General features: G+C 36.3%; 4 protein-coding genes, 1 long non-coding RNA gene and 1 pseudogene across 6 annotated transcripts; 4 read left to right on the top strand and 2 right to left on the bottom strand.

The window, feature by feature from the left end:
- Positions 140–2,739, top strand: LOC104737533 (L-type lectin-domain containing receptor kinase IV.4-like). Its single transcript, XM_010457736.2, has 2 exons — positions 140–2,129; positions 2,633–2,739. The coding sequence occupies exons 1-2, from the start codon at positions 173–175 to the stop codon at positions 2,659–2,661; spliced, it is 1,986 nt and encodes a 661-aa protein (XP_010456038.1). The 5' UTR covers positions 140–172; the 3' UTR covers positions 2,662–2,739.
- LOC104738504 (L-type lectin-domain containing receptor kinase IV.3-like) lies at positions 2,765–3,675 on the top strand. Its single transcript, XM_010458670.2, has one exon. The coding sequence runs from the start codon at positions 2,815–2,817 to the stop codon at positions 3,673–3,675; it is 861 nt and encodes a 286-aa protein (XP_010456972.1). The 5' UTR covers positions 2,765–2,814.
- LOC104737538 (putative S-adenosyl-L-methionine-dependent methyltransferase MAV_4873) lies at positions 5,537–7,347 on the top strand. Its single transcript, XM_010457738.2, has 7 exons — positions 5,537–5,771; positions 5,955–6,109; positions 6,195–6,315; positions 6,500–6,624; positions 6,714–6,827; positions 6,914–7,081; positions 7,146–7,347. The coding sequence occupies exons 1-7, from the start codon at positions 5,594–5,596 to the stop codon at positions 7,215–7,217; spliced, it is 933 nt and encodes a 310-aa protein (XP_010456040.1). The 5' UTR covers positions 5,537–5,593; the 3' UTR covers positions 7,218–7,347.
- Positions 7,218–11,079, bottom strand: LOC104737536 (annotated as a pseudogene).
- Positions 11,257–15,576, bottom strand: LOC104737539 (poly [ADP-ribose] polymerase 2). Of its 2 annotated transcripts, none has more exons than XM_010457740.2 (18): positions 15,322–15,576; positions 14,956–15,220; positions 14,656–14,801; positions 14,485–14,566; positions 14,064–14,299; positions 13,732–13,858; positions 13,471–13,526; positions 13,311–13,384; positions 13,150–13,196; positions 13,007–13,056; positions 12,830–12,892; positions 12,655–12,735; positions 12,436–12,546; positions 12,267–12,342; positions 12,002–12,144; positions 11,800–11,873; positions 11,599–11,704; positions 11,257–11,506 (listed from the first exon to the last, which is right to left on the bottom strand). In XM_010457740.2, exons 1-18 carry the CDS (start codon positions 15,403–15,405, stop codon positions 11,414–11,416), a joined length of 1,914 nt encoding a protein of 637 aa, XP_010456042.1. In that variant the 5' UTR covers positions 15,406–15,576; the 3' UTR covers positions 11,257–11,413. The 2 variants fall into 2 exon arrangements, with proteins under 2 accessions (XP_010456042.1, XP_010456041.1); XM_010457739.2 differs by having other exon boundaries at positions 14,656–14,807.
- On the top strand, positions 20,825–21,780 carry LOC104737540. The gene is made up of 2 exons (XR_002034838.1): positions 20,825–21,306; positions 21,482–21,780. It is a non-coding gene; the product is annotated as an uncharacterized LOC104737540 (long non-coding RNA).

Consider the following 23,791-nt stretch of genomic DNA (forward strand, 5'->3'; position numbering starts at 1 on the left):
CTGTTTTTTTTTTTTTTTTTTTTTTTTTTTTTTTTTTTTTTTTTTTTTTTTTTTTNCGTCGACGACTTTTAGACATTCTCTTGACACCATATAATACGATTTTAAGTATGTCTTATAAAATCAAATATCTGAACCAGAGACAAAAAAACAAAAAAGGTAGTAATAGTGAGCCATGTTCATGAAGCTCTTCACCATTTTCTTCTTCAGCCTACTTTCTCAATTCCTAAAGTCCTCTTCCCAGACTCTCGACTTCACTTACAATGGTTTTGGGAATAATGATAATATATCCATCCAAGGAACTGCCTCACTCACATCAAACGGTCTCTTGGTGCTAACCAACACAAATGTCCTTGGTACTGGTCACGCCTTCTATACGAAACCAATCCTGTTCAAAGATTCTCCAAACGGCACTGCTTCGTCCTTCTCCACAACCTTTGTCTTCGCTATCAATCCTCAGATCGATATACTTAGCGGCCACGGCTTGGCCTTTGTCGTCGCTCCTAACTCCAGCCTCCCTTTCGGCAGTCCCAACCAGTACCTCGGTCTCTTCAACAACGCCAACAACGGTAATGATTCTAATCACGTATTCGCTGTCGAATTAGACACTATTCGGAGTACGGAGTTCAATGATACGGACGACAACCATGTCGGAATCGATATCAATAGCCTGAGGTCAGTGGAAAGTTCTCCGGCTGGGTACTGGGACGAGAAAGATCAGTTTGTTAATCTTAATTTGATCAGTCGTAAGCGTATGCAGGTTTGGGTCGATTACGATGGATATACCAACCGAATCAATGTGACCATGGCTCCGTTCGGACAGGTTAAACCTAGAAAACCGCTTGTTTCTATTGTCAGAGATCTAACTTCGGTTCTTCTGCAAGATATGTACGTAGGTTTCTCCTCGTCGACCGGTAGTATTCTGTCGCAACATTATGTTTTCGGGTGGAGTTTCAGGTTGAAGGGTGAAGCTCCGCCATTGGCCTTATCGAAACTCCCGAAGTTTCCGTGGGTGGAGGGGGACGTGGGGCCTACGAGAATATACAAGTTCTACAAGAACTGGATGCCGTTGATATCCCTCTTGGTGATTCCCGTGTTGCTTATTATATCGCTAGTCTTTCTGGGGCGCTTCATTGTGAGGAGGAGGAGAAAGTTTGCAGAGGAGCTCGAAGATTGGGAAAAAGAATTTGGGAAAAACCGATTAAGGTTCAAGGACTTGTACTATGCCACCAAAGGGTTCAAGGAGAAGGACCTTCTTGGATCGGGCGGGTTTGGGAAGGTTTACAAAGGTTTCATGCGGACAACAAAAAGGGCGATCGCTGTAAAAAGAGTCTCAAACAAATCTAAACAAGGTTTGAAAGAGTTTGTGGCTGAGATCGTTAGTATTGGACAGATGAGTCACCGTAACTTAGTTCCTCTCTTGGGTTATTGCCGCCGGAGAGACGAGCTTCTTCTGGTGTACGATTACATGCCCAATGGAAGCTTAGACAAGTATTTGTACAATAGTCCGGATGTAACCCTCGACTGGAAACAGAGGTTTAAAGTCATTAAAGGTGTGGCCTCTGCCTTATTCTTCCTTCACGAGGAGTGGGAACAAGTGGTGATTCACCGTGACGTCAAAGCCAGCAATGTTTTATTAGACTCTGAGCACAATGGGAGACTGGGGGATTTTGGTTTAGCTCGGCTGTGCGGTCACGGGTCAGATCCTCAAACCACCCATGTCGCTGGAACATGGGGATACCTAGCCCCTGATTACATCAGGACAGGACGAGCCACAACAGCTACCGATGTTTTTGCCTTCGGGGTGCTCCTACTAGAAGTAGCATGCGGTAGACGTCCTATCGACCAGAACGAGAATGGTGAGAGGCTCTTGCTCGTGGATTGGGTACTTGGGTTTTGGACAGAGGAAAACATCTTGGATGCTAAGGATCCAAAACTAGGGCCCGAGTATGACCAAAGAGAGGTCGAAATGGTTTTGAAGCTAGGTTTGTTATGCGCTCACCCCAATCCACAAGTTAGACCAACAATGAGACAAGTGTTACATTATCTAAAAGGAGATGCAATGTTACCAGATTTTTCGCCGTCTGACTTTTGTGGGGGTGGGATGACGTTGGGAATCAACCAAGGACTTGGTGAGTTAGCTACGTTTATCGGTGTATCTTCCATTGCTGATTCTATACTCTCCGGTGGGAGGTGATATACGAATATCATAACGTTTGTATGTCATTACAATATTACATTATATTACACGAGATATATAGCCAGAAGAGAGCTAGTTGATGACATGTTTCGCTGTCCTATGTTGACGTGAAATTATTGAAATTTTATGGACGTAAAAGACCACTTTACTTTTTAGTTTTAACTGAAGAAAGAAACCGAATATAGAAAGTTTGTTTATTTATTGTTGATGCTTGAAGAGATGAGATTACAAGATTGGTTTGTTTTATAGTGAGACAAGGTTCTTGACCTAGATTCTAAATTGTTCTTGAATAGACCAGCTGTGACATTGATGACCTTCACGTGGCACAATCTTCATCGTCTAATCCAAGCCCTTCAAACCTATTTTTCAGTGTCATTGCTGTACAACTTGAGGACTTGTCTTTATCTGCAATTATCTTCTTTTTGTCGTTTGCAGGTAGCCGTTGCACAGCTTTGGGCACATGACGAGAAGGTTTTGTGTTGTTGGGCTTTGCACAATTTGAGCCTTGAACAAAACGGTATCGTTTTGGTCGTTAGTCCTTACACCCCCCCCCCCCCCNTCCGTGGGTGGAGGGGGACGTGGGGCCTACGAGAATATACAAGTTCTACAAGAACTGGATGCCGTTGATATCCCTCTTGGTGATTCCCGTGTTGCTTATTATATCGCTAGTCTTTCTGGGGCGCTTCATTGTGAGGAGGAGGAGAAAGTTTGCAGAGGAGCTCGAAGATTGGGAAAAAGAATTTGGGAAAAACCGATTAAGGTTCAAGGACTTGTACTATGCCACCAAAGGGTTCAAGGAGAAGGACCTTCTTGGATCGGGCGGGTTTGGGAAGGTTTACAAAGGTTTCATGCGGACAACAAAAAGGGCGATCGCTGTAAAAAGAGTCTCAAACAAATCTAAACAAGGTTTGAAAGAGTTTGTGGCTGAGATCGTTAGTATTGGACAGATGAGTCACCGTAACTTAGTTCCTCTCTTGGGTTATTGCCGCCGGAGAGACGAGCTTCTTCTGGTGTACGATTACATGCCCAATGGAAGCTTAGACAAGTATTTGTACAATAGTCCGGATGTAACCCTCGACTGGAAACAGAGGTTTAAAGTCATTAAAGGTGTGGCCTCTGCCTTATTCTTCCTTCACGAGGAGTGGGAACAAGTGGTGATTCACCGTGACGTCAAAGCCAGCAATGTTTTATTAGACTCTGAGCACAATGGGAGACTGGGGGATTTTGGTTTAGCTCGGCTGTGCGGTCACGGGTCAGATCCTCAAACCACCCATGTCGCTGGAACATGGGGATACCTAGCCCCTGATTACATCAGGACAGGACGAGCCACAACAGCTACCGATGTTTTTGCCTTCGGGGTGCTCCTACTAGAAGTAGCATGCGGTAGACGTCCTATCGACCAGAACGAGAATGGTGAGAGGCTCNGATACTCCAAAGGTTTATGGGGAAGAGATTTAGTAAAAATGTCTGCAAGTTGAAACTCAGCGGGAATGTGACTGACGATCAGATTACCGAAAGCAACTTGCTCACGAACATAGTGGTAATGCGTCGCAAAATGTTTGGTTCTCACATGGAAACATGGGTTTGCAGTAAGGTAGACTGCAGAGAGATTGTCGCAGTAGAGTTCCGGCGTAGCAGGCAGGGAGACACCTATGTCATGAAGAAGATTAACGATCCAAGTGATTTCAGAGGCAGCTTCTGACATGGCTCTATATTCAGCTTCAGTGGAGCTTTTTGACACCGTTTCTTGTTTCTTTGAAGACCAAGAAATCATGTTTCGGCCAAGGAAAGTACAGAAGCCACCAGTGGACCTGCTAGTTGACGGACATCCGGAGTAGTCACTGTCACTATACACGCGAAGCTTAGAGTCGGTGTGTCGAGCAAATGAGACTCCCATCGTAGTGGTGCCCTTTATGTACCTTAGAATCCGTTTGAGTAGGTTCAAATCGGAGACTGAAGGTTCATGCATCTTCTGGCATACATAGTTGACAGAGAATTGCAGGTCTGGTCTTGTTAAGGTTAGATATTGTAGTCGACCTGCCAAGCTTCTGAATTATTTAGGATTTTCGAACAGAGCATTCTGTTTTGACACTTTGTTCAGTTGTTGAGGAAGTGGTGTGGTAACATGATTACATGAGGACATAGAAGCAGCAGCCAAAAGGTCATCAGCATATTTCTGCTGAGAAAGAAACAAACCATTTTCATGATATTGGATCTGAATTCCGAGGAAATAGTGAAGCTTGCCAAGATCCTTCATTCTAGATTGCTTGTTGAGCTCATCAAGAAGAGTGGAGAGGAGCTTGGAAGAGTTTCTTGTAATAGCCATATCATCAACGTATAGTAGCAACATAATGATGTTGTTTCCTTTAAAGCAAACAAACAGAGATGGATCTCTCAGACTGCAAGTAAAGCCAAAGTTTAGCAGAAAATTGCTAAATTTATCAGACCAAGCCCTTGGAGTTTGTTTGAGGCCATAGAGAGATTTATAGAGGAGACAAACATCATTGGGTTGCTCCTTATCGATAAACCCAACAGGTTGGTTCATGTACACAACTTCATTGAGATCTTCATGGAGAAATGCGTTTTTAACATCCATTTGTTTAATTTATCAGCTCATAACTGCTGCAAAATGAAGAACAGCTCTCACGTTGCTGTTCTGACTACTGGGCTATAAGTTTCAAGATAATCAATGCCTTCTTCCTGTTTGAATCCTTGGGCAACAAGTCTGGCCTTGAACTTGTCTAAAGAGCCATCTGTATTGAGTTTGACTCGAAAGACCCATTTTGAGCCCAAAACATGTATATCCAGTGTGTGAGGAACTAATGAGAATGTATTTGCTTCTTTGCAATTACTCATTTCCTCATTCATTGTTGTTGTCTAGCAAGGATCTTTTAGAGCAACAGTTACCGTTTCAGGCTTTGGATATGAGACCTTGTGTGTAAGTAGAGCATAACGAGAGTTCGGTTTGGTAATACCAGCTTTTAATCGTGTTGTCATTGGCACAATCTTCATCGTTTAATCCAAGCGCTTCAAACCTATTTTTCAGTGTCATTGCCGTACAACTTGAGGACTTGTCTTTCTTTGCAATTATCTTCTTTTTGTCGTTTGCAGGTAGCCGTTGCACAACTTTGAACACATGATGAAAAGGCTTTGTGTTGTTGGGTTTTGCACAGTTTGAGCCTTGAGACAAAACTGTATAGTTTTGGTCGTTAGTCCTTACATTAACTATGTTGCATTCCAAGTAAATAAAGGTGGTTAAAATGACTGTTTGATTTTAACCACTAGTTTTATGAAATGGTTTGTTGACAAAATAATCTATTTGAACCATCTGGGTCAATCAGAGGTGTTTAGCTTCTTTCTTCTTCATCCCAAAGTCAGCGACATTATTACGGACGGATGCAGAATCTATGTGTTCCATCTCCTCTACACTTTCCGGCCACCGCACTCCGTCGCTGTCGGATTCCGACGTCCGCCGTTCGTTCGGTGAGAGCAGAGCGCAGAGAAGAGAACGACCCTTTGATTCAATCAGCTCTAGATTCAGCTTCTCTTCGTTTGCGAGAAACAAATCGAACAGGCGAGCCATCTCTCTCTTTTCATACTAACAGAGTTCAATTTTTCAATTTCTATAGGATTCTCCCACAAAGAGCCAAGTTTGGTGTCTTGACCTTCTCTTAGGCATTTCGTCGAACACATAGCTTTGATCAAATTAGTTTCTTTTAAGAAATTTGACTAAAAGCTCTATAATTTCTACACGCAGAGCCTCTCTTCATCGACCCTTATGCCGCTTGCTTCTTACCTCCTTATACAAAGAAGGAATTGGACATCCATGAACAACAACATTACTCTCTTGCAACGAAGTTCATCGATGACAAGTTGTTAGAAATAGCTAAACGCATTGATGGGCTAAAGCAGGTTACTTTTACTTACTTCTTTTCTCATCCTCAAGCATGAGTTTGAATTTCAAGTTCTCTTTAGCATTATTATCACATCTTTGCAGGTTGTCTTGTTCACAGATGGCATGGATACTCGACCTTATAGGCTTAACTGGCCAACTTCGACTATGATCTTTGATGTATCACCAGAAAAGGTTTTTAAAATTGCATCTGACAAGCTTCAAGGTTTGTGCCTTTCCTTTGCTTTAAAGCGTCCATTTTGTTTTTCAGAGATATTTGGTTGGTTACTACAAGAATACATGTGTTGTTAGCTTTTAATCATACTTAATTTCGTGGGACATAGATGCTCTCTAGTTTTCTTTGGGATTGTTCATAACATATTCCATGTTGTTTCCTCTTATTGATTCAGGTGTGGGAGCTAGGATCCCTAAAAGTTGCTTATTCTTTCATATTCCCGTGGAGTCAGGGAACATAGAGCAACACTTACGCTCAACAGGGTTTAGTGGGAGTCGGCCGAGTATATGGGCAATGCAGGTGATCTGTGTATTCGTCAAATCACCTTTCTTCCTTGCAATTGACATGAATGTTATATATGTTGACATGATTGATTCTATTCATAACAGGGTTTACCTCTTGAGTCACAATCAGGTTTTGAAGCTATTCTATCAGCCATTAGTAGCTTGGCCATGAATGAATGCTACCTAATAGGAGAATTTCCTACAAATATCACACTCCAGGTCACTTTCATCTCTTAACCATCTTTGGACTTCTACCTTAGAGTATCAATCTTTTGTTTTGATTCCTTATGCGGTGTTGAGTGCAGCCGGATTTGACAAAGTGGATGGAGAAACTGTTCATGAGCAACGGTTTTCGAGTGAAAATTGTTAAGTATGAAGAGATTGCTGCGAGTTTAGGCATTGTTTTACAGTCACCAGTAAATCATGACTCGGTCCTATTTATCGCCCAACAGCTGAAGTTTTCAGATGATCAGGTAATATCCGTGAGGTCTCTCCCTTATTACTTAATCATCTCAGTTAATTGTAAAAGTCTTGCAGATGGAGACATGGAGACAAGAATTTCAAAGAGTGGAAGAAGACGGAGATGAACAAGGATTTGACGAGCTTTGATGAAGCAAACAAAATGTCTCTTCTATAAATAAGACAAATTACAAAGCAAAACTTTTTGGATCAAAATTTGTGTGTAAACAAGTTTGAGAATACTAAAATATTGGAGCTAAGCTTTCGTCTTTTGCTTGGACTTGCCTTTGCTTTGACCTTTACGGGTTTTACCACCCTTCTTGGGGTTTTGTTTCTGATTGCTTCGAGGGTGTTCATCATCTACCTTCTCGTTTGGATTCGCTTCCTCGAATTTGAGCGGTTTAATTATCACACCAGCTCTCTTCACAACCTACATACAGTTATCCCCACAAGGTCAAAATAAATGGAGCATATTGAGTTAAACAAAGAAATAGTAAGTTTAACAAAGAAATGAAAAGGAACCTCAGGTCGGTTTAGAGATCCAACAATAGTTGCAGGATTAAACTCGGGTCCTATAGGCATGCGCATGCTGTGTTCGAAAACCTCCTTAGATGTATATGGGAAAGGTAGAGTCGTTGTATGAAGTTTCTCAGCCTGTCAAAAAACAGATAATGTTAGCACATGAAGAAGGGATTACTACGAACAGAAGAATTGGGATATCAAGCGAGACACTGACCTTTTTATCTACTTTTTCTGATATGATAACATGTCTGAGACGAGCGTCTTTCCTTGTTTTGAGATCTAGCGTTCTCTTTTTCTTTGCATCTTCATGTTCCCTAACCATCCATGAAGGTAAACCTCTCTTCTTTTGGATATTGGTCCATTGTCCCCAACCAGGAACTAGAACCGGTTTCTCCGGTTCAGGAACTTCCTGATTTAGAACCTCTTGCTTCTCCTTCTCGAATTCATCTACTACGTCATCACCAGCAAAAGCACGTTGTATAAGCTCTGCTTGAGAAGGAATTTCATAGGTTTCCTTTGAAGCTGATGTCAAAATCCCATCAACCATTTCCTCTGCTTCACTCTCGGAATCTTCACTTTCTTCATCTCTGGATTCCTTTAATAATTTTAAAGAATGGAAAAAAAATAAACACCAAGTGAAGAGAAGATAAGGATAAAAACAGAAAGTGTGGTTTAGTTTTAAGAATGAAACCTTTTTATCTTGGCCCTTTGAATATGGTACATGCTTCTTTGGTTTTTTTTTGGTTTCTGCATTTTGGCAGCCTTTCAACTATACAACATAGAAAAAGAAGTTAATCAAGATAACATAAACGGAAACGAAGTCTGATTTGAAAATTGTCAAAGCAAACCTTCTTCCAAGAGCCTGATGCAAATAAAGCAACATCAAATGTTGTCTTAGAAGCTGGATTTTCAACATCATCATCAAACTTCTACGAAAAAAAGTCAAACAAAACAATTGTTATCAGGAATTTGAAAGGGAGAAAGAGAGAACCATTGTGACAAACCAAGAAAGAAAACCAATGGTACCTCAGTCTCTGTTATGGCTCCAGTGTTTCTAGCAAGTGAAGCAGTCTCTCTAACAGCCCCTAGGTCATTATTTTCTATGCCTTCCATATCATTGTCACTATCACTGTTGTCATAAAAATTGTAGTCCTTTCTAGACTCTTTGGAGCTTCGACCTTAGCGGTGGCACCAAATACTCTTCTACCACTAACATCAGCAGTCTTTTTAGGATTTTCTTCTTCACCAGAATTCTCCCACTCTTCATACTCCTCAAGTGCACGTTTAGCTTCTTCAATAGCTTCCTCGTTTTTCTTTTTCATAGCGCGAGCCTAATAAAAGCCCAAAAACACTAGACTGAGTCTAACGAATGACGAAAAACCAGAGTAAAATAATCAAAAATGTTTTGGGAAAGCAAATCAAGAATTACCATGAAAGGTAATGAAAGAAGACCAGAATTGGGCACTTCATCATCTTCTACAGTTTTCAGTGTCTTCTCCCTGGCCTTTGCTATCAATTTAGAAGGAGTATCCTGGTCTGAACCATCATTCAACTCTTCCTCATCGTCGCTCTCATCACTGCTACTTCCGTCGTTCGTGGAGTTCATCTTTCTGGACAAAGTAGCATTAATCTGAAGTTGTTCAGATATAGCTGCCCGAGTTCCATCGTATTTCACATTCAGTCCACGGCTTATCATGCGTTTGGCCCATTTTCCTGTGTTTTTGTGCTTCAACGTCATCCGCTCCTGCATAAGCACAAACAAGACTACTTACTACTTGACAGTGTCTTGATGAGAAATTTAGTGCACGTAGAAGAAATTTTAGAGTCACCTCTACTCGTCTAGCCTCCTGCTTCATAGCCTCTTCTTTAGCCATTTCAGGGTCCATTAGTGCTCCCATTGCCGATTTCTTCAGGTCTTTGCCTTTCAGGCGATGATAAGTTTTAGACTTAATCTTCTTGATACGTTTACTTTTGAGCTCATGGCGGAAGAGTAGGCTCCGCATCTTGGCAATGTGGTCACGGTACTTGATGTGGTCTTCCACTGACACCTGCCAGATCAAAAGTGTAATCCAAACAGTTACATCAGATAAACGATCTTCAATGACGCGACATGCCAGATTATTTTATAAGTCAAATAAGCTGTGTACAGGAAATAACTAGATCACAGAACTTGCCTCGTTCAATTCAAGAAGCTTAGCGCCATCTTCATCGTGAGCCTCCCCAAGCTCGTTATCATTGAGCACAGAAGCCATTTTCTTCTCAAAGTTAGTCCTGGGTTGAAATTCTGATGCAATTGCACCAACTGTAGAGTACCCCAAACTGACATTTTGGTTGAAATAAACAGTTGGTGCCTCCCTATTCCTCTTCACCATATGCACCCACTTATTAAACTCCTTGTCAACTAGTCCTTTCACAGCTTTGCGTTCCAGTCTTTCTCGTTCTGGCTTTGGCAGAGGAGCATGAACAACAGCTTGAGTATCTTTCTGCATCCGGGAGATCCTCTTCTGTAGGTCGTTAAACCCAGGTTTTCCTTCAATAGGCGCCATAAAGTCGTCAATTGTGAGGAGACCTTTACCCTCCAGAACATCACGGGTAGGATTGAACTCAGACTCTGGATACGCTTCAGTGAAGAGTACAGGTTTTCTCTTACTCTCTCCTGATTAAAAAAAGAAAAGAAGCATAGGTTATTATTACATACACAGCGTACAAATACAATGAACAGAAGATAAAAGCGAAACTATGTGAAGAAAGTCTCAGTCTTTACCATCAAAGGCTGCACTTGGCATTCCAGTGACAGCTTGTAACATCCGTGTGTGTCTAACAACATCACCTTCACCATCCTCATTGTCACTGTTCCCACCTTCTTCATCATCATCTGACTCCACATTTTCATCCTATATCGAGATATACACAATTTATCAGTATGAAATACATATTACCAAGGTCTTAAGTAGTACTCCCATTACCAAAATCAATCAATTGAAACATTTTTAACTCTCAATTTCAATCCACCAACGGTTATCGCGTTACGTTATTGCAAATTACCTATAGCAAAAACCCTAATTAACCAAAAAAACCAAACTCCGAAACCCTAAATTAATCTCTTATCGTCTTATCACTAAAGTTTAAAACTTGCAATTTCATACAGTCAGAGAAAGAAAGAAACCTCGAAATCCTCGGGAAGCTCGTAGTCGTAGTTATCGACAGGGTCGTAGCGATTGTTTTTCCGAGACTCTTCCTCAGGCACACCTTCTTCGTACTCATACAAATCGACGTTTGCATCATCGGAATCAATCTCATCGTCTTCTTCGTCAGAGTTCAAAGGACGTTTCTCATTGGCGATAGTCTTCAGTATAGAGTTAGGCAAATGAGGACCTTTCCTCTTTTTGTTCTTAGCTAGGTCTTTCGAAGTAGATCTCCTCTTCTCTCCCATGGCTGCCTCTGTTTCTGTTTTTTTTTTTTGGACAAGCTCCGGTTTGAGATTTTTTCGTAGGGCTTCTCTTTGCCCTTTAAATACTAATAACATCGAGTTTAAAGAGGGTCTTAATTTTGTACCAACTAAACCGGATAAAATTAGATATGATTTACGGTTTTGCGGACCAATGTACGGTTAAACCCGTTTTTCTCTCTTCAAAAACCTTGGAACTTAGGTGCAAATTTTGATTAGGAGAGTTTGAAAAGCAGTGCAATAAGAATTTCAAATCATTGGGTGACAAAATCCCAAGCCAAAATACAAAAGCTACTCGAATAATTTGTTAAAAGATAAAATTGTTGGGATTTTGATCATTAGATGATGATGCTCAAAAGCTTTTTATACATAAGTTTTAGTGCTTGTAGTTGAATTTGACTTGAATCACATAACGCATCTTAATTTGTTCCACATTGTAGACTATATATTCGTTGTACAACAACATCCCCTGCAAAATTTAATTAAAATCAATTTACTAAAGTTGACTGGGAGAGTTTGTTTACTAAGATTGTGTGAATGTGTTGAAGCGAAATAAAAAACCTTGGAGGATGAACTTTCCACTGGTTTGCCTAGTGGAACAACAACACCGTCTTCTAGTGTTTGAGCCTCCGATGGGTTTGGTGCTGTTTTCCCCACACCTTTTGTGCTACAACCATCATCAGTCAGCGTAAACCATAATTCATTGCGGTTTGTAATAAGGAACTTGTGCGATGATATATATGAAAGAGATTATCCGCGTACCTTAGCTTCCCCGGGGGTAAATTATCCGCGTTATAATCTGAATATAGGAGTTCATTCATGTCTCCCAAAGCAACCTACAGAAGTTTATATCATTAGGAACAGAAAAGGATCTATGTTGGATGCGATAACAAGGTTCTGTTGATAAATAGGAGTTTTGTTGATTTCCATGTGAAATGAGCAATAAGAGAAGAAGAGAGCATACCTCACAAAGGAGCAGAACGCCGTCATTAGAACCGTGGTTAGCATAGCAATAGTTCGCGCTCTTCGAGAACATATCAGCAAAGTAAACTCCTTTTCCAAACATGTAACCAGTTACAGGCGCTTCAGGAGGAGCTATCCGGAGACCTGTTTGGTGCCTCATAGAAGTTATATTTAGTATGCAATTAAATTTGAAAATCCCTCAACAACGAAGGATAAAAAAGGGGAGAGTAAGAGACACAAAAGAAAAAAACGGAGAAACTTGTTACCTTGAGATAAAATACCGGCCCAGTTAGTGAGACGTGACCCATGCCAGAGTAGCATCCTGTTCTTCGAACTTGAAAACTACCAAGAAAAATGTAAGTCTCAGAGTGCCAAAATGAAAAATCAGAATAATATGTACAGTACTGATGACAAGCTTGAAATACCATAGCATACCTGTTGGAATCTGTCAGCTTCAACACCTCTTGAAGCTCTAAATAGTTGAGCAATCTCAACTGTGTATCCCGAATGCGTTTTTGCATGAGTGTTCTCCATGTAACTGGCAACCTGATTTTGGTTTTTAAGGAGTAGACAGCAAAAGGTTTTAAACACAGACATGTTGTAATACTCGAGTATCAAAGATGCTCATTTAAAGTTCACAAAACAAAAAATTACCATAGAGAACTCCTCTGAATCGGCTCCTACTGGCGTCAAACCACAATTAAGTTGCTGGTAGTGATAATATAAAGGATCATCCTACAGCCATTGCAAAAGAATAATGTTATATCATTAAAAAACTATATGAAAGAGTGATTGTGTGCCTTCAAAACACAAAGACTGACTGACTTACCTGCAATCCCCGGTCGACCGACAACAACTTTGTCGCGAGTTCAATTTCACCTAATGCTTCAACCTTACATTATGGAGTGATATATTAAATACAACACAAAACATATAGCACCCAACCATTAATTTCCTGAAGACCAAAACTAGTCATGTAGCCATGTAGGACAGTAGAAAGAATTACCATTTCTATTTTCTGTTTCAACTTTTGAGGAGTGTCGATAACAAACTGACCTGTTACAACTCAGAATTTAGACGTTAGTGAATGTTTAGTTATAAAATATAATCTTAAACTTTAGCACAGATGTAAACTGTATATGTACTTACTCATTTTCTTAAAACCAAAATCATGTGGTATCACAGTATAGAACTCTCTGCATCAACAATGACACAAAGTTAGACTAACTCAAAACTAAAATCTTTTGTGCGAAACAGTTATGTAATCAACTAAAAGCGACACATAGTATAGCGATTAACAAAAGGCCTACCCACTCAGTTCCTCAAGCCTCTTTCTATCAAACCGGTCAATCACCTCCGATATTCTCTTCAACACTTCATAACCCTAGATAGATCAAAGAGAAGCTATAATGTGATATCACAACAAACTATAATCTACACAATTGAGATCAAATAGATACTATTTATTACCTTTGAAATTGTGGACTTGCTTATCTTGCCAAGTGGCAATTTGTTAGCGTTATATCCTTCAATTAAAAATTTTGAAAATATGTAAGAGGATTATGACAAAAGAAACACACGAAAAAAGGTAGGAAGTACAAACTCAAATAAAGGGAGACCAGAACTAAGAAATAGTGTATCAAAAATAAAAGCATAGGCATCTCAACCACTGTTAATGTTTCCAATGTATACTCTCATTTGAATGAAGTGATAAAAGTAAGACTCACGAACCTATTTCCATCATGTGCTGTGCCATCATGCTGACATTACATATAAGAGAAATGAACTTGGCAACCCGAGTATCTAGTTTTGAATTTTCAGGTTTAACTTCGGAAGATGAACTGGGAATATCATTGACCTGAGTTAAAAGAATTGTGAAGTAAGAGTAAGCGCACATTTGAACAATGAGAAAAATTACAATTGCAATTAAACAAGGAAAAAACAGTTAGTTCGATTTGAAAAACAAAAAAGTCGATATGCACTCAAAACCTCATTGCAGCTGATCCTTTGGATCATACCACAACCACACAACAAATTTTAAGAAAGGATTCCAAAACACTCACCGGTGAATCATTTTCCTCTTGTCCATAATCCATTTCGAGCCATGTATAGGACTTGGGATGAGGAATAAATTCCTTTCTATCAGACCAATAATTCTTTGTCTTGTCACAGAACTTATTGGTAAATATTTCAATAGCACGATCCCATGAGTCATAAGGCCCATCTAACTTACTTTGTCCTTTCACACCAACTCTTCCCCATCTGAAGTAAACCATGTATGTCTTTTTTGTATCCGACTCTGCACAAATGGACAATGAAGAAGAGAGAACCATGAAGAATGACAAAGAGTCATCAAATGCTGTAACTGCTTCAATAGATATTCTGATACTCATACAAGACAACTATTGTCTTATTAATCTTGGAAATTAGCAAAAACAGAAGCAAAAAGGAAAGTTAATTTTTTAAGGTCTTTGGAAGACTGACCTAAGACTTGTAGGACAAAGAACTTGTTATTGTTATCCCTGACATTTGTCTGATTTAAGATAGCATCATAAACATCATCACCCTACAACATTCAACAAACACCCCAGTTTCTAACCCACATTCATGAACAAAATAAGAAACAAAACTCAAGATTAAATTCACAATCCTTACCCTTTGTAGAACATGGTACTGGTTCTTTATCTGATCAGGAATCCATTGATCCAACACAGCTGCACCCTTCTTCGTCGCAGTTACGATTTTCTCTTCTTTCTTTTCTTCTTCAAACCCATTTTTGTCATCTTCAGCTTCATCTTCATCTGCCCCTAAAAACACGATACAAACACAATGACAATAAGAACATTAGCATATAAACAATACAATCCCAATAAACGAACTCACATTAACATAAAAAAGACTCAATTTTCACCAAAGTTCTCAATAGTCCAGAGCATAATTAAACAAACTCATCACCAGATTTGACTGGTGCATTGGAGTCGTTATTAGCGTCATTGCAGAGTCTCTCAAGGAGTTCCTTTTTGGTTCCCGTTGTATCTAAGCCTCTCTTCATAGCTTCCTCACGTAACTCCTTCACAATCATCCCACGAAATTGGCCAATTGCAGTCAATTTGTTCGATTCATCAGTCTCATCCGAAGAAGAATCTCTGTTTCTTTTCCTCTTGCTCTTCGATTCTTCCTTCTTAGTGTCTTCTGCGATAGCCTCTTCAAGCCTCTCTACCTACGAACACCCAAAAGCAAATTCGAATAATTAACAAACCAGAGAAGAAGAGTTAAATGCAAAATCGATTCAGAGAGACAGAGATATAGAGGGATACATACCAGAACGGCTTTGACTCCGGTAGTACTGAGTCCACGCTCGGCGAGTTTTGAACGGAGTTCGTCGACTTTGAGCTTGCTCGCCATCTTCGTCTTCGAGTAATTAGTTCGACGAAAAGGGAATGAGACTGAAGAATAAAATATGATTCTACTTCAGAAGAGAGTTCGCGCGAGCATTTTGAAGAGTCTTCTTCTTCTTCTTAGTTCTTCCCCAGGCATCAATGGCTTCCCTTGAAAGCTTTAGGGCTTTTCAAAATTATTTTTTAAAAAATTGGATATAGTTCTCGTTGATTTTTGCAGATTTTGCCCATATTACTTTTGAATATTGAAAAGACCCCCAACTTTAGGATTGAATTGAAGTATTGAACTCTGAAATCCGCTCCTAAAGTTTTTAAATAAATTAATTTAATCCAGAATTTATTTTCTACCACTTTTTTTTATCACTAGTAATTGGGAAGTACACAACCAAATATACCATACCATATGTTAATTGCGAAGTAGACAAGATTAAGTATAGTCTATATCATTACAAATTATCCTACATTTATTTTCATTAAAGGTATTAATGTCTAATAAAATTTACAACCAATTGTAGTAATTATTCAAATGACCAAATAAGAAAAATAATTATTCTTAATCCATTTATGATACATTGGGTTATGGGTTGAACCCAAAAAATCATTTAACATATCGTTATTAAAATTATTTTTCATAAACAAACCATAATTATCATATTCTAACAAAATTTGGGTTTATGACCTTTATTAATTAAATTACACTTATTCTACACCATCTCCTTACAAATAAGCAAAAATTTGTGGATTTGTGTTTAGAAATGATGGAGAATTTGACTTTCAAGTTCGATTAGTGAAAAACAGTTTATTGGTAAATTCTAATGTTCAAGCTTAACTTGATATTTTTACAGAATATGATAAATATTTAACATATCAAAAGAAAACTTCTAAAAATACTCTAATTTTTTTAATAAATATATTTAAAATATTTATTATTAACATATTTATTATAGCAGAGATGGTTTTTATGTAATGTGTTATATGATAAAATGAGTTATGATTTTTATAATATACGACATGTTAAATGTAAAACGTTAAGAGTATATGATGAGATTGTTTAAAAACTAATAAAAATATCAAAAATTATCTTAACATAAAAAAAAATACACAATTTTGTATAAAATAAAATTCAACTCGTGCTATTGCACGGGTAATGATGTAGTCTAATACTATTTTCCTAAAGATAACCATTAAAAATGAACTTAATTAACTATAATATTTTCCTAAAGATAACCGTTAAAAACGAACTTAGTTAACGAAGAATATAATTGTTGAATTATTTTACGTAGGTCTAATGTATAGTTTAAGAAATATTTTGAAAATAATCTGAAATATGGTCATTGTCACTTAAACCGGACACAAATTAATGCTATAGTTTTTGGCACTAATTTAATGGTTTGCCACTAATCATTTTCCAAGGACAACGTGCCTACAAATTACATATCCTCAACCTATTATTGGAGTAGGGTTGACTGATGAATAATGATCACAATTTTTTTTATTAGAGAGATAAATCAGATTTACAAACATTATCATGCAACTTAGTTTATCAAACCAAAATCTTAGCACCAAAGATAATGTATATAGCAAGATCATCCAATTGTGTTAGAGCTTTCATGTCAAAGAGAAACATGTTTGCACCAATTCCGCTATATTTTGATAAGTATAAACATAAAACCAACACTTATGGACTTAAGTATGGGATGCTAATTCCGATTTTAGTTTAACATATTTAAAATTTTAAAATATTTTGTTAACAAATTTTTTATAATTGAATATTTTTTTAAAGATGGTGAAAGATCGATTGAGTTTGAGTATAAGGTGGGAAGACATGATGATAGTATCAACAAGGGGTAACGGCGGACATATGTGTATCCACCTCTCTAAATTTTATAAATTTCTTTAAGATTATAAGTTTTGTATATTTGTATCCAGTCCAATTTAGTTTAATAACATAATATTTTAGTAATTTAAACTCCTTTAATTTTGTAACATCAAAAATCCATTAGCCCACAAGAAGAAGTTTTAAAAAAAAAATATTAGAAAAAATTGGCCTAATTTTTTAACCTTAGTATTTATTCTTAACCAATAAATTGTGATTCAGAGAGAAAAATAAAATAGGTATTTAAAAACTTCCAACACTAGTGGTAACCATGGCAAATCCTCATACTCTATCAAAGTAATTAATGGCAATTTCAACTCAGATCAATGAAATATCCAACACAAATCACATTTATTTTGAAAGAACAAGTTGAAAGAAGAGAATACAACAACAATTACCTCATCTGATATTGGTTGCATAACCAGAAAGTCGGTAACAATATTATTACGTCGGGCATATAACCCTTGTCTCCCAAAATGGAACACCATGGCATTCGACACCATAGCCGGTGAACAATAAATAATGACCATAATCTTCCTCAGCTGAATCTTTTGGACAATAAACTTTTCTATATCTAAGGTTGTCACAATACTTATGAACAACGAGAATTCTAGCAGCAGTAGGAGACTTTCTGATACTTCTCATAAGAAATTTTTCAATGCCATTATCACCATATTTAACATCAGCATAGTCATTGTACCTTATGATATCGGTCTTAGCATGGTACCTTTTGCTATGATTTGGAGGCTTATGATTATGATGCTCTTTTTCTGCGTTAAGGGGTTATGATGCTCCAAAACATTACCTGTTTCAAAAACTGCTTCTAAACGACGAAGATCGGTGATAGCACCACCAACTTCTAAGGCTGCTTATAGTGTTTTTTTCAGTTTTTCTTTTTCATGCATAGTAATTGTGACTCTTCAAAGACAAGAAAGTTTATGTTTTAGATGAAAAACTAAATTTTGTTATAATAATTATAATAATAAAGTTTTATGAAAGTTTTAATTATACTTAGAATTGCAATACAATTTATGATTTTTAAGAGATGAACGATTTGTAATTATGAACTTGTAATCGTTTTATTGCGTGATCATGTGTAGAATTTTGGAGAAAGACGATTTTTGGATCTTTTATGATATTTTATATTTATATTAAAAATGATAAATTTTACTCATGTTTTGACCCGGGCAAAGAAAAATTCTGGATCTGCCATTGACAAGAGGTATATATATCTTTTCTGAGTTTCATATAACATTACCTTCTCCTCCGATCGAGTTTGATATCTTCAATGGGGAATTTATTTACTTGGTATGTGTCTCTAGCTGACTTTTTCGCCAACAAAATTTTGGTTTTACAATTTTAATGAATATGTGCTTATTCAAGCCACTGAGACATCAAAGTTAATTTAAAAGTCTGTCGGTCTTGTTGATGATGAAGTTTCGTGTAAATCAGAATGGTTCGGGATACTTTTAAGCCATTAAATTGCATCCAACTGTACAAGATTGACAATGGTAAACCTTGTACCGACCCCGGTTTAAATCAATTAAAGTACGGTTTGCACAAAAAAAACTGGGGCACAAGCACAACTTTAATTCATCAATAAACTTGGCGGTAAAAAAAAAAGCTTTAAATGTTGGTTAGATCTCTACGATGTGGTATGATGATGGAAATGGAAACTACGGGGGATTTTAAAATGCTTTCTCGTTTTTTACGTAGTTCTAAATTAAATGTAGGGGACATTTTGAAATTATTTGACATTTGCTCTTTGTTAAACCGTAATTAAACAGACACACATTATACAATAATTACTAGGATTTAACATGCGGTACACCCCGGGACAATATTTTTAGTTTTAAAAATTTTAAATTTATATTGTATTTATTTGTTATTTTATTATTGTTTTATTAATTTTAAAAATATAAAATTTTATAGGTATTTGATATAAGTATTCAAAGTATAGGATTTTTGTAGTGTTTTCAAGGTTTTAACCCGTGTGGTATATTATAGTCTAGTAATACATTTATCTCCTGATACACATCTAAAAGTGTTTAAAAAAAACAATTCCACTTAACTCCCTATATGGGACTAATGCCAACCCGTCTCACCAAAATCAAAATAAGTTTTTGCATAAAAAAATAATCAAAATAAGTTTTTTTATCAAGTTTAGTCATGTATTGTTTTACCAAATTAGCATATTTTATAGTTTATAATTTTTTCCATGTCAATATATATAGTTTATGATAATTAATAGAATTTTAATTTTTTTGGTAATTCCTCAAAAAATAAAAAATAAACCAAATTATATAGCGGGTTTTCAACATATTTAATGTGACATTTTATAATTGGATTTTCGGTTTAGGAAATTTATTAATGTTAATATAATTATGGATATTGTAAACTTTTGTTATGGAAAATCTGTTGTATATCATTTAAATTTGAGAGATTCTAGCATCCATAAAAATAGTTTTGGAGATTTAATGTGTTAAAACTTTAAAGGGTAGAGTTGTTTTTGGAAAAATCGGAATGTATAGACGTTGTTGAGATTTTATGGTAATAAATGTAACAAATGTTGGTCAATTTAAGAAAATTTAGTATTTGAGTTTCTTTGCAATGTTATTTATGGAATTGTTTTAGGGGTTAATGTTATAAAAAAATAAAAATAAGTAAAACTTAAAGGCTATAACTTAAAATGTACTTCAAAAATATTAATATAGATTGACACTAATGGTTCGCCTCTAATCATTTTCCAAGAACAACGTGCATACAAACTATATATTGGAAATGTATTATAAATTTATATGTGGACTAGAGTTGACTGATGAACAAATGATAATATTCTTTTTATTAGAGAGATAAATCAGGTTTTTAACATATATGAAAATAACACACATGATTATGCAACATGTTTATCAAACCAAGGTCTTAGCACCAAAGATAATGTAGAAGAGATACGCAAGATCGTCTAATAGTGTTAGACCTTTTAGTAATTCTACCGATTCTGCTAGACTGCTATATATAGATAAGGTGATTTGTTATTAGATATTTAAACTAATTCTTCATCTTCTTATCTAATAGAGATACGGGCATTGTAGTCGATTCTTCTTGTTAATTAAGTAGCTAGGACTAGATTGATTACTCTATTATAAGATTTAAACCATACAGTTCTGGATTAATGCAATGTTAAATTTGTGTATAGTTTGGGATCAGTTGTTTTGAAGCTGTTGGTAGGATTAGGCTAATGTTTGAGAGTCTCATTACCAACTCTATATATGGAGATCGTAACTGTATTCGTGTTTTTATGATAGCATTTACTGACAAGACAGCACAAAACTAAAACAAACATGATGTTTAATTATCCCATAATTTGCATAAACATAATCACGAGTCACGAATAGATATCGATGAAGATAACAGGCCCATTAAGAAAAAGCCTCGGATTTAGTGGTTCCAGATTCAAAATGCAAAATTCTAGAAAGTTTGGTTGGTTAAGAGTATCTCCATCAAAAGGTTATTAGCAATATCTTAAGAGTTGCTTAGGTTAAAAAATAAATCATATTAATGAAAAAAACAAATTTTGTTAGTGATTGATCCTTGTGTTAGAGATTTAAGGATCACTAAAGATCGAGGTTGTGTCGACACCTGATTGGCTAGAGAGAAATATATATATATATATATATATATATATATTTTATTTTTCTTTCCCTCATTCTCTCTTACGATTGGTCCAACGCCTTTGTCCGTCGTCATCACCATCTCCACCGCCTGTGCAACCAGCGACGATTCAAGTGGCGAAATAAGTGTCTTTGGTTCAATGGATGATGAATTGGCTTTGTGTTTTTGGATCCGATCACTAGCAGTTTAACAATGGATGATGAATTGGCTTTGTGTTTTTGGATCCGATCACTAAGACTGAAGACTGCAGTTTCTGTTTTTTTGTTCCTGCAGGTTTTGGTTTTAAAAACTGCAGTTTCTGTTTTGAATACTTTCAGGTTTTGGTTTTTAAACTGTAGGATTTGATTTTAAAAACTGCAGGTTCTGTTTATTGTTCTTGCAGGTTTTTGTTTTGAAAACTGCAGTTTCTATTTTGAATACTTTCATGTTTTGGTTTTTAAACTGTAGGTTTTGATTTTAAAAACTGCAGGTTCTGTTTAGTGTTCTTGCAGGTTCTGTTTAGTGTTCTTGCAGGTTTTTGTTTTAAAAACTGCAGGTTCTGTTTAGTGTTCTTGCAGGTTTTTGTTTTGAAAACTGCAGTTTCTATTTTGAATACTTTCATGCTTTGGTTTTTAAAACTGCAGGTTCTTCTTACAAATTGGACGTTTTGCTGCCACCGAGATTCAGATTTGAGGGAAGTTTTGCAGTTGGTGCTAGTTCCCAAACTCTTCTCGCAAAAGGGCATAGCGTGAGAATGTGGAGTATGGATTATTCAGCTTCACAGATTCTTTCTCATTCTTTTATGCCATGTTTGTTTAAACTTTTATTGAATGCAATATTTTTAAGTTTTTAAAAGTATAAATGTCTTATAAATTTAAACAAAATACCATAATAATTTACAATTACAAAGAAAAATATTTTTAAGAACCTCAAATTTAACAACCTTCAATGGACCTATGAAATATTAAACTTTCTTAAAAAGTTCTTAATTTCACTTTTTTCAAAATTAAAAATAAAATTTGTTTAAATACTTTCATTACATTTTTTGATGGAGATACTCTTAGAGTTCAGTTATTTTATATAAATTGGGTAGTTGATAACGATTATTTTAATGTTTATATATACATATAATTATAGTAGTTTCGTATTCAAAATTCACATGACAAGTAACTTTCGGGTAAGCCATGTAAAAGAGAAGAGTTTGAGATTTTGACCAAATAAAACAAAAAGGTAGAGATAAGAGAACAAGAACATGCAAAAGCCAAAAAAGACATCACGAATGTTTTCCTGGTGGTGTATAGATGGACCGAAACCAAACGACATGTTCTCAGTTCATATACCAACCGCCTAACATTACAGCCTGTCCTTACCCCCCAAAGCATTAAATTACTTTTTGCTCATAGTAGTATCTTTTTGGCATTCCAACACTAGGGTTATGATAATATGTATAAAACTAGAAGATATTGAATAGAACAGCGCACAGGAAAAACAAAATGAAACTAAAAGCTAAGAGATATTTAAATCAAATGATTGTAACTTATCCAAAAAAAATAGTATGTGTTATTAGTATATTTGCATTAAAAGTGTTAATATATAGAAAAATTAGTTAAGAAAATAAGAATATTAAAAAATTGTCAATAATAAGAAACAATTTAATCATCTCACAAACAAAATATTATACAGTATATTTTTAAAAAATTGTGTCTTATGATCGGTCATCTAGGTTTTTGTAACTAAGAAATTCCGAACCAATTATCCAAATTAATCTCCAAAACATGTAAATTAAAGATTGGATATTGTTATCGTAGTCGTCTTTTATAAGGATCAACTATTATTAAATTACCACAGTAGAATGATTGGAACCAGTTGGTTCTTCACCCCAATATAAATCTTCAAACCATTAATTATGCTACCATAGATTGATTAATTTAGTTAGCTGTGATCATTTTGTGATCTATATGTATACGTAATTCATACTATATACTTTGGGTTTCTAATTTTCTACGTATTTATTGATAGTAACATCATAAAGTCATAGCTAGCATCTCGAGAAATGCAACAGGAAAGAAAGAGGAACCATGCAAGATGCGAAACCATTACCAAGGAAAAAAAAAACAAGATGCGCTCGTGTGTCGTGATGCCAAGAAGCTGGGGGCGAAACCAGGAATCAAAGAACCCTTTCACGATGCAAGTGGTCGTCGAGAGAACCAATCAAGAGAACCTCCACCGCCTGCCATACACGTAATTTACTACTGGGAAAAATATAAAAAAAATCATGAACTTACAAATTTGGGATGAAAAAATCAGGAACTTTCAAAGTGTCATTTAAATCCCAAAGTTTTCTGCTAAGTTTTGTTGACTAAGCCATTTAAGGCGTAATGTTAAATTTCCGTTAACACTAAAACGGTAGTTAAGACAAAAGGTGACACATGGGATTCGAACCCATTATTTCGAAGACGAAAAGATTAAACCGTAGCCAACCAAGCTACATTGATTAATTGAAAGATTGAGAAACGCATTGTATTATATTGTTAACCCAAAATCTTTAAATTAAGGCACTAAACTTTCTTAGGTTTACAGTAAACCGTTTACTGGTCCGGTTAGCAATTAAAAGTTCTGCAACTTTGAATCTTCCACCGACAATCGAGCCTTGCTCCAGCGGAGAAGATGATGGTATGATTTACCGGAGAAGCTGTGAATCTCGTCGGAAACCTCAATTGATTTCGAAATTGAAACTTAAAAGTCAAATTCTCTGAAAATAAAAAGAAATCTGATTGGGGCAATTCACGTTTATAGAGAGATATGGAGATGAACAAAAAAAGAAAGAGAGAGAATTGGGTTTAAGAGAGATAGAAGGATCAGCTTT

The sequence above is a fragment of the Camelina sativa genome, chromosome 13, assembly GCF_000633955.1.
Source record: "Camelina sativa cultivar DH55 chromosome 13, Cs, whole genome shotgun sequence".
In the NCBI taxonomy this organism is placed as follows: domain Eukaryota; kingdom Viridiplantae; phylum Streptophyta; class Magnoliopsida; order Brassicales; family Brassicaceae; genus Camelina; species Camelina sativa.